The 9031-nt window shown below is 40.5% G+C and overlaps 2 protein-coding genes across 2 annotated transcripts in view; both read right to left on the bottom strand.

The window, feature by feature from the left end:
* Window positions 1-479, bottom strand: part of LOC107092581 (cadherin-3-like) — a 40838-nt gene extending 40359 nt beyond the window's left edge. Inside the window, exon 1 of the mRNA XM_015387143.1 lies at window positions 458-479. Within this exon, the coding sequence (XP_015242629.1) occupies window positions 458-479 (22 nt within the window). The remainder of the gene's footprint in view (window positions 1-457) is intronic.
* A 608-nt stretch (window positions 480-1087) lies between these two features.
* Window positions 1088-9031, bottom strand: part of rasgrp3 (RAS guanyl releasing protein 3 (calcium and DAG-regulated)) — a 61452-nt gene continuing 53508 nt past the window's right edge. The window contains exons 12-15 of the mRNA XM_015387145.1: window positions 8682-8788; window positions 8355-8498; window positions 5210-5580; window positions 1088-1396 (exon numbers count right to left, since the gene is read on the bottom strand). Coding sequence (XP_015242631.1) covers window positions 1388-1396; window positions 5210-5580; window positions 8355-8498; window positions 8682-8788 — 631 coding nt within the window. The 3' untranslated portion in view covers window positions 1088-1387. The remainder of the gene's footprint in view (window positions 1397-5209; window positions 5581-8354; window positions 8499-8681; window positions 8789-9031) is intronic.

The following is a 9031-nucleotide window of genomic DNA, read 5'->3' on the forward strand; positions in this document are numbered from 1 at the left end:
TCTCCCATTCTGCAGTATTTATTACTTCAATGTCTAACTTTACACCCTCTCTGCTTTTTTAACATCATAGTAACTTCTTGTTTGGCTGTGACTCCATCCTGGAGAGAAATATTAGCTGGGGCCAGGAAGACCAGGATTGAGAGAAATACAGTTTTTTTCCCATTCAATGCCATGTGTCAGCACAAATTCCAAAATATGAAGATGAGAATATGTAGAACTATTCACATTTAATTATTTTAATGTGAGTTGTCAGTTTCAGGGTAATATACTAACAAGTAAAACATTAAATTAAGACATTCCACTTGATAGTATCACTGCTGCCGCCCTCTTGTTTAGTGAGAAACTGTCTTTTCTCAGAGGTGGACAATTACATAGGAGCAACAACAAATCAACTGTTAGAGTTTGCCACAGGACTGGGCAATAACTGGTTAGGGGTGTCATTGGCTGCAAGACTTACCATGGTCATAGTGATCCTTCATGTTTATTGTTTCATTAACTTTTACCTTTTCAGACATTCTTCCAGTCTTTTCATTTTTTTAAAACGATGTACATTGCTTATAATAATGAAGGAAACAACAAACAATTCAATGCACTGTAACACCAAGTCAGTCACAGTTCTGTGAAATTAACCTTTATAGTTAGGAAGCAGCACCAATGAAGTCTGATTCTTCTGTTATGTAAATTAATACTTTTACTTAGTATGATTGCAAATCCGGACTTTAATGCAACAATCATTTCCCCATGATTCCCATGGATCATTTAATGTGTTTTTGTGTTTTTTGTAATTATTGCGCTTTTCAATCCTCTCAATTTGACTAAATCTCAACAAAATGGAGTTATTTGCAATACAATATTCCTCTTATTGAATAGACTAAGTGGACTAAGAATGATCTAGACTGAAAGGAATGAACAAATGATTAAGATTAATAAGAGCAAAAATAATTATAACAACAAGAATATTTTCCCTTTATTTGCAGCTCCACATAAACACATTAAATACATTTGCTCAGATTCATCTTGCTTCTCTTCTATTCCTTCAGCAAAAAAAAAAATCCTTTTCAGGGGGTTTCTGGCCAAAGGACCAATCTACTGTGCCCAAAGCGTATTGTGTACTTTCCATTTTTTGCACTTGTTTCATTTGTAATTCATCACGCAGTGTCTTGTCAGGAGCCATCCTCAGTCTAATGATTTTTCAGTGTCCTGAAGTGAAACGATTCGCACCAAACTTGTCCCTGAAAGCAGCTGTCTGCCTGTGGTGGCTCTAGAAAAGGTGAGAAAACTTCCAGTCACTGAATGGGGATTTGAAGCAGCCTAAAGTTCTCCCCAGTGAGACGAGCCGCCTGGTCCCTGTGTTCCTCTGGTTCTGACCTTTACCTCTGTGGCCAAGTCAGCTGTCCTTGAGGGAACAAAAGAAGAAAGAAATATTAACATTTAATTAATTGTTTGCATTCATACACAGAATCTGGGTCAGTTGTTATACCATGTAGATCTACCACCTCCATTCATCCATAAGGTCAGAGAGCTCTTTAAGCCAACAACTAGGTTGTTCCTTTGTAATATCAGTATGTTTTGCCTTTTAGATACAGGGCACTCTTTTGTATCGTACATCTACAGCAAATGGAAGTCTGAAGTATATTTTGAACATTTCAACAAAATTCTTGAACTGCGCTGCTTAATTTGGCTTCATGTTGTAGTAGCTCTGCTGGCTTGACCCTGATATACTATTTTAATAGTATCAGAGAGCTTTTTTCCCTTCAGTTTCATCGTTTGTGGAACAGTTTCTTTTTTGGCGTTGCTCTTTGCTTCTGGTGTTAAATCCTGTGAAAGCGGAAGGTTTTTTACTGAACCCCTTTCCTTTTTGGATACTTCTTATGATGCATAACCACAGCAACTATAGTAAGTAGATTTTTTAAATCCTGGAACAAATAGTTAACATATTTAAAGCTGAAATAATACATCAACAACTTCCACTTGTACAAGCTAAGTTGAAAAGGAGGCCCGGGGATTCATAGCAGGAGCAAGGAGACGAGGGAGGAACAAGAAACTTAAGGCATATCTTCCAATATTGGTGGGAAATGTGAGATCTTTAAGAAATAAGAAAAAAAGAACTCAAAGCCCTATCAAGGATCCAGCCAGAATATCGGCCATGCAGCAACATGTGTTTTACTGAAACATGGCTGAAGGATCATTTCTCAGAGAACAGCATCTCTCTGTCTGAAAACACGAGCAGACAGAGATTTATAAAAGACTGGGAAGTACAAAGGAGGTGGGTTGGCAGTGTTAGTGAACAAAAGATGGCATCATCCAGGACAGTTTACTGTGAAGATTAATCACTGTGGCCCAGATGTTGAATGGTTGGCAGTTTTCGGCCATATTATTTGTCCAGAGAGTTCAACAGTGTTCCACCATCTGCTGTTGCCAATGCTGCATGTCATATAATCAGTTCTGTTGCCAAGCTACTGACACAACAGCCATATGCATTTGTGGCAATAACTGGTGATTTTAATCAGTCTTCACTCTCTGCTGCACCAATGTTCCAAAACTTTGATATCTGCTGAACCAGAGAAAACTTTGGACCTGTCTTATGTAAATTTTAAGGACTCCTATACAAGAAAGAAATAAGCCTTTAAGAAGGGAAATGAGGAATTAAGGAGTACACAGAAGTAACTTAAGGTCAAGATAAGAGAAAGCAAGGAGGCAACAGGAAGAGGCTGGAAAAGAAGCTGCAACAGAATAATATCAGAGATGTGTGGTCAGGGATGAAGAAGATCACAGCCTTCAGGCAGAAGGAGGATCAGACAGATGGAAGTTTGGACAGAACCAATGAACTGAATCAATTCTTCAACAGGTTCAGTTCAGGAACTAGCTCAGCATATTCTCTTCTCTGCCATTGACTTGAGGTATCTGGAAACACCAAATCATTATAAGGCGCCAGAGTCCTGAAGGTCTGTGCAGAGCAGCTCTGTGGGATTCTGCAGAAGTCTCTGCACCCTTAAGCCTGGTTTATACTCAGAAACCAGGTTGTCTCTGTGTGTGTTGCAGTTAACACAGAAATACCCCCCCTCCCAAACCCCCACCCCCATTCTAAAGACACTGTGGTGCCCCTACCCAAAATTGTAGGTAACTGCAGACAGTACCGCAGGTAGTGTTGCAGGGAGGAGAAAAAGGAGGCCTCTGATTGGTCAATTCTACATGCGTCCTCTACACGACGTATTTTTTGTTTGGTACGTAATGGCAGAAACGCTGTGGTGCCGTCCACAATGCCTGGCACACCTCGGACTCCATCCCAGACACCTTGCAGGACGCTATTTTGTATCTCTGTGCGACAGTCTGTTGGTTTGCACCAGAAAGCCAAAACACGCAGCGCCACGGCCAGTCTTTCAGGAACATTCACAGGTGAACTGTGTCGACCAGCATTGGATAAGGCTTTGTAGACGGCGAACAAGCTCCGGAATAACATAGCGCTGACCATGCTTCAATATTGGGCATAAAGAGGTCATAGAGAGACTTCTGTTGGTTCTCCTCAGCAAACAAACCAGCAGGACCCCGGACAGTTTGCTTATGGCCATTGAGATGAAGTTGATGATGCCATCACACACCTGCTTCAACAAACCCACTGTCATTTAGACAAGGCAGACAACTCTGTGAGGATCATGATCTTTGATTTCTCCAGAACATTTAACACCATTCAGCCTGACTGATTTTGTGAGAAACACCAGAAGACTCAGATGGAGGCATCAACAAAACCTGGATAAAGAATGTTTGAATGGAACTGAATTTAGATAGCATTAGCACCTACCGACGTTTACCTTTGTTTTACTCCTTTTTTGTTTGCTAATCTCTTTGCTATTTTCAGCACCGTCATGGAGCAAGGAGGATCTTGCAACGTCTGAGTTCCATCTCAGTTACTTCAAGTTACTAATCCTATTGGTGCAGAATCCTTACGTTTGGATGTTGGCATCACAACTGGAAGTAAATATTTATATATTCTGTGTCTAAAACATTTATTTTTGTTATTACTTTATGGTATGCTTTATGGCACATGGTACAAAATATGTTTCCAATTTTGGTTAAACCTATTAAATGTATTTTACAATTTTTTGGACCAACAAAACCTATTTCTCTTAATTTGAAGGTTACAAATTTTCTTCCATTACTTATTTAGAAAGGGGAAACAGCAACCGCATAATATCCCATGGTGTGCACCGATATCCCTTAATTAATTAGCTCTTTCACCATATGCACGATAACCTACAGCCAAGGATGAATCCTATCAATAAGTCCCATCCACAATTTTAACAGACTTCACATTAGCTTCCTCCTTATGTCAATCATTTCCCAAGACATCACTACATCAGAGCTTACTGCTGGGGAGAAGAGAAGAGGTTATGCTCCACTGGACACCCCACTCGCCAGTGTAAATGGTAGTAGCATCAGTTTAGCATTTCATCCCATTATGCACAGCCAGCGTCGTAACATTAAAGAAATCCCACAATAAACCAAGACATGAGTGGGTTTTTACTTAAGCCTTTATGATTTCTACAGGCAGGTTTACCATAATAGTAGAATCAAAGCCTGAAATTACGGTTTTTAGTTTCAGTGTGCCACCCCAAGATATTTAGTGGCCCCGTCTGGACACCCCTATGAAAGATTTCTGGAGCCACCACTGGGTATGGGGCATTGCAGGCTAACAAAGAGGCCAAATGACCCCAATTCCAAAACGGTGGACCTGTTCGTCCGTTTCAATTTGCATGTTTTCTATACAAAAACAAGGCCTTGTTGGGCTGTGGTATGAAGCCTCGAACTCAACTCTATTTCTGACATTTCGAATTAAAAAGTTCCCGGAAGGAAAACCAAAAAACCTCAAAACTGGAAAAAAAAGCCAAAAGAACGGTTTTTTAAACGTTTTTGAAGTTCATTTCTTGCATTCTTTTCCGTCTCTATTGCTTTATCTCTCCCAGTGGTTTTTATTCTCTTTTTTTCCTCACCTTCCTTTCTGTCTCTGTGTCCTTTGTACATGATTTTACTCCCTAAATAATTTTAAATAGTTTATTTACCAGTGTCAAGTGTTACCTAATGACAACAGTAGTAATAATCTTGTGAAAGCAAAAGCTGTTAGGCTATCATCTAGCTCTGGAACATCTGTTACCAGATCCATATTGGCAAAATAGGAATAAAAAAATAAAAAAAACTCCTTTGGTTCTATTACCTTCACAGTATTGGTTTCTCCATTCCGTCTTCCACAGATGTCTGGCCTCTGATGATAGTCTCCATTGCTCTGTGGGGAAGCTCCAGGCTGCTGTCTGTCATTGTGGTTTTCCCAGCTGGCAAATCCTACATTTTTAGATGCTTTTCTATGAGTTCTGTATTTCATCTTAGGGAAGGTGTGTGAGCCACTGTCTGCACACCCCCAGCTAAGCTCAGGCCATAGCGGCTCAGTCTGTGTGGCTTGGTTGGTGGTGGCCCTCTGCAGGCACACAGATATTCTTTGTGCTGAGCCTGTCATTAGGGTGATGGACTGAGGCTCGGCAGGCTGACCTGCAAAGGGGACAGCGGGGAACTCAAACACATCGTCCTCATCTGCAGGAGGGAAACATGACAGGAAAATGTTTCAGTTCTTGGAAAATACACACAAACATGGCATGACTGGGTAAAATAAAAAAACAAAACAAATATAAATGCATTCTGTTCAAAGAAACTGTTCTAAACACGGATGCAGATTTTTGAAACTGACAATAAACAGTAAAACTGACAAATTGTAAACAGCTCAAGATGAAAGCTCAATGTTTCAGCCTAGGGAGCTAATTTCTGGATTAATTAGCCAATTTGTCTCATCAACCAACTAGTGATTAATTCTTGAGCAGCCATTTTTCTTTTATCAGTCTTTGAATAATATGAAGGGATCATTTTAATGCATGCTGAATCAAAATAAAGATATGGAGGTTATTATACTCAAACCATTTATTGTGCATGCTGTATACTAACCAAACAAAAGACATTGTTAATCTCAGAGATGGTCAAAATTGGACATGTTGCTAGAATAAAACCAACCAGTAACTTATTAGGTTACCAAGTGAATAAAAAATAAGATGAATAGAATAAAACCAACATGATCTACTTCTTATTGACAGGGAATGTTGCCCTTACATGCTGTCAGACTTTACTGCCACTTCAGATCAACAAAGTTCAATTCAGTTTATTTATATAGCATCAATTCACAACACATATCATCTCAAAGTATTTTACCAAAAGTCATTGACTATACAGGATTCACCTTCCTAGATGAGCATAGGGTGGACACTAACAGTGACTCAGCTCTAAGCTTGATGGAAACAGGAATATTTCAATATTTTGACATTTTGCATAGAGTGAAAATTGTAAATGTAAAAAAGAGATGGAAACGTCTTTGTCAAATGAGTTCTGACATGGTGAACATTTACCTTGCGTGAATGCAGGTGAATTAACATATTGCACAGTTGCTTCTTCTCAATCTCTCTGGATAGCGTGTACCATTGCTAATAATACCAGAAAATAATAAGGTAGACATCTTTCCCAATTTCAACACATTCATTAAAAGCTTTTCCATCTGTGGTCCAAGCTAGCTTTCTGCTTCTACTTTCTGTTAACTACAATGTAATGTTGATATGGGACAGCATTTACTTTGCTTTTCCTGCTCAAATAAGGATCATTAATAAGGATAATTAAAGCTACATTCAGACTGCAGCAGGAGCATCAAAAACGTGCATGGTGCTTCATTTTTGATGCTTGTACAGGTTTAGCTCTGACGCGTGACTGAAGCATCTTCGCTGCTCTCGGTGCGCGGTGGGAAAAGTGGGTCTGATGTGCTTTGGGCGGAGCTACCATGTCCTTTCTTTGCCTGTAACAATGGCAGCTACAGTAGATTTGCTGTGATCAGTGAGTAAAAAAGTAGTTTGAATATATTTTTCAGTGAGAAAGTCCTCCTGAAATCATTGTCTGTATGGTCAGTTTATCCAAATTACCATTCTTCCTTCAAATATTATTTCTTTCTGAGCCGCTCAGACCTCCACATACGCGGTGCGCTGTCACTGGGAATCCCCAGCAGCAGCTGCCTCAGGCCCGGTCTCCTATTGGGGATTTTCCCCTACTGTTGGTGGTGACTGGAAGTAGATGTTAGCGTTTTTCAGGTCTGTACTGCAAACTGCAGGCACTGGGATAATAAAAGTGAACATATTTTGGTGGCAGATTTTGGTCTTTTAAGTTAATTAAGTCATTAATAAACTGTTTCAGAGGATTGATCATAGCGCTCTGCATTAGCAGCACTGTGTCTGTTAAGGATGTAAATCACATCCATCATGGCGATTCGATTCAGTATCGATTTCCTGACCCAACGATTCGATTATTTTCAATAATCAGTGCAATGAGTGCAATTCAGAGCCGCAGACAGGAGGCCGGCTTGTTTTGTTTTTATTACTGAAATGGCGGGAAAAAACGCATGAAGTTTGACCCGCTAGAAGAGTGAGGTGCGCAAGAACGCTGGTCCCCTTTTTCCAGCTGGATCTCCGCTCTTTTTGGCCCTCATGTCCCTCCATCGTCGGACTAAACTCGCCCCCACTTCCTCACCGCCTCGGCCGTATCTAGACCCACAGAGTATAGCACCACCGCAGCACGGGAGGGAGGATTATGTCCAGGAGCAAATAGATAAAAATAGACCGGAGGAAAAAAAAAACATTAATCGATACTCTTGCGCACGTATCGATGCATCGGATCGTCGGCTGTTGGATCGATGCATCGATACAAAATGATTATTATTTACACCCCTAGTGTCTGTCTCCCTGCCAGCTCCCAGATCAGCTTCTCTGATTGGTTGATGTGTCCTGTCCAGCAGCAAAAGTTCAATTTTTCCAACTCCAGCAGCTGCTGCTTCTGAAGCTCATCAGATGCTCAGAAGCTCATGAGGCGCTGCTTCAGCTGCTCAAAATACTCTGCAGGACTTTTTGCTGCACCTTGATGCACTTTAACCATTGACTTTGCATGTAAACTAGTGCCTCTGCTGCTTGCGGTCTGTACGTAGCATTAGATGAAAACACAGCAAATGTAATCCAACAGTTGGAGAGAGCAACACTTTCTTCTGTTAGCCATGTTTTAAAATGTGTTGTCCAGCTCAGAGGCACATTAAAACTTCTAACTTTTAGATGATATTTCAACTATATATCTGGATTAGTTTTGTTTGTATCTATAGTAAAGAATCTATAGAAGAGGATATTTCAATTCTACAGAGTAAAAAAAAATAATAATTTGAAAACAGATTCAGGCAAACATTCATAACACCAGAATACAAGTTATAAGTAACAGTGTGTGAAAGCAACCTTTACATGTGGGCAGTGTTGGGCTGTTGGGCAAAGAGCTGTGGGTCAGCCTGGCTGGAGCATCACTGCTTAGTGAGCATGTGCGGGTCTGCTTCCTGCAGGCCAGAACCAACAGTTCCCGACATTGCTTATGACAGTTAACGCCACAGTCTGCAAAGCAAACACATTCATTATCCCCTGACTTGCTTAAAGTATTCGAGCAGCACAAACGCAGACCAATGCTAGTGTTAATCAGTGACCATGTAGTTAAGAGTGAAAAGAAAAGCAGCTGATTTCACTTCGTCTGTTTCTCCTCTATCTAATTTCCCCTGGTGAGTGAAGCGGCTGACGTACCTTTGCACTTGTAGCCTTGTTTGATGATTCCCCATAGCTGCATGCGGAAGCAAAAATAAAGGAGAAGGTTAGAGAATACGCCCAGAAACCGACTCAAGCGCAGCAATCTATGGTGGCCAAAACAGCCAATAGGGAACACCGATTAACACCCAATTTCTCACAGTTGGCATGAGAACACAAAGCACCGCCATGAGAAGAGAACATTTTTAGAGAAATTCTGGGAGCAAATGCTGATGAAAAAATGTAATTCTGAAACACCATCTGAAAAACTAACCAATATACAGTTTTGGGACAATTATTATGTATTCATCTCTCTATCCATCATCCATCCATCTCTCTGTCCATTCATC

The sequence above is a fragment of the Cyprinodon variegatus genome, unplaced genomic scaffold (assembly GCF_000732505.1).
Source record: "Cyprinodon variegatus isolate N-32 unplaced genomic scaffold, C_variegatus-1.0 Scaffold386, whole genome shotgun sequence".
In the NCBI taxonomy this organism is placed as follows: domain Eukaryota; kingdom Metazoa; phylum Chordata; class Actinopteri; order Cyprinodontiformes; family Cyprinodontidae; genus Cyprinodon; species Cyprinodon variegatus.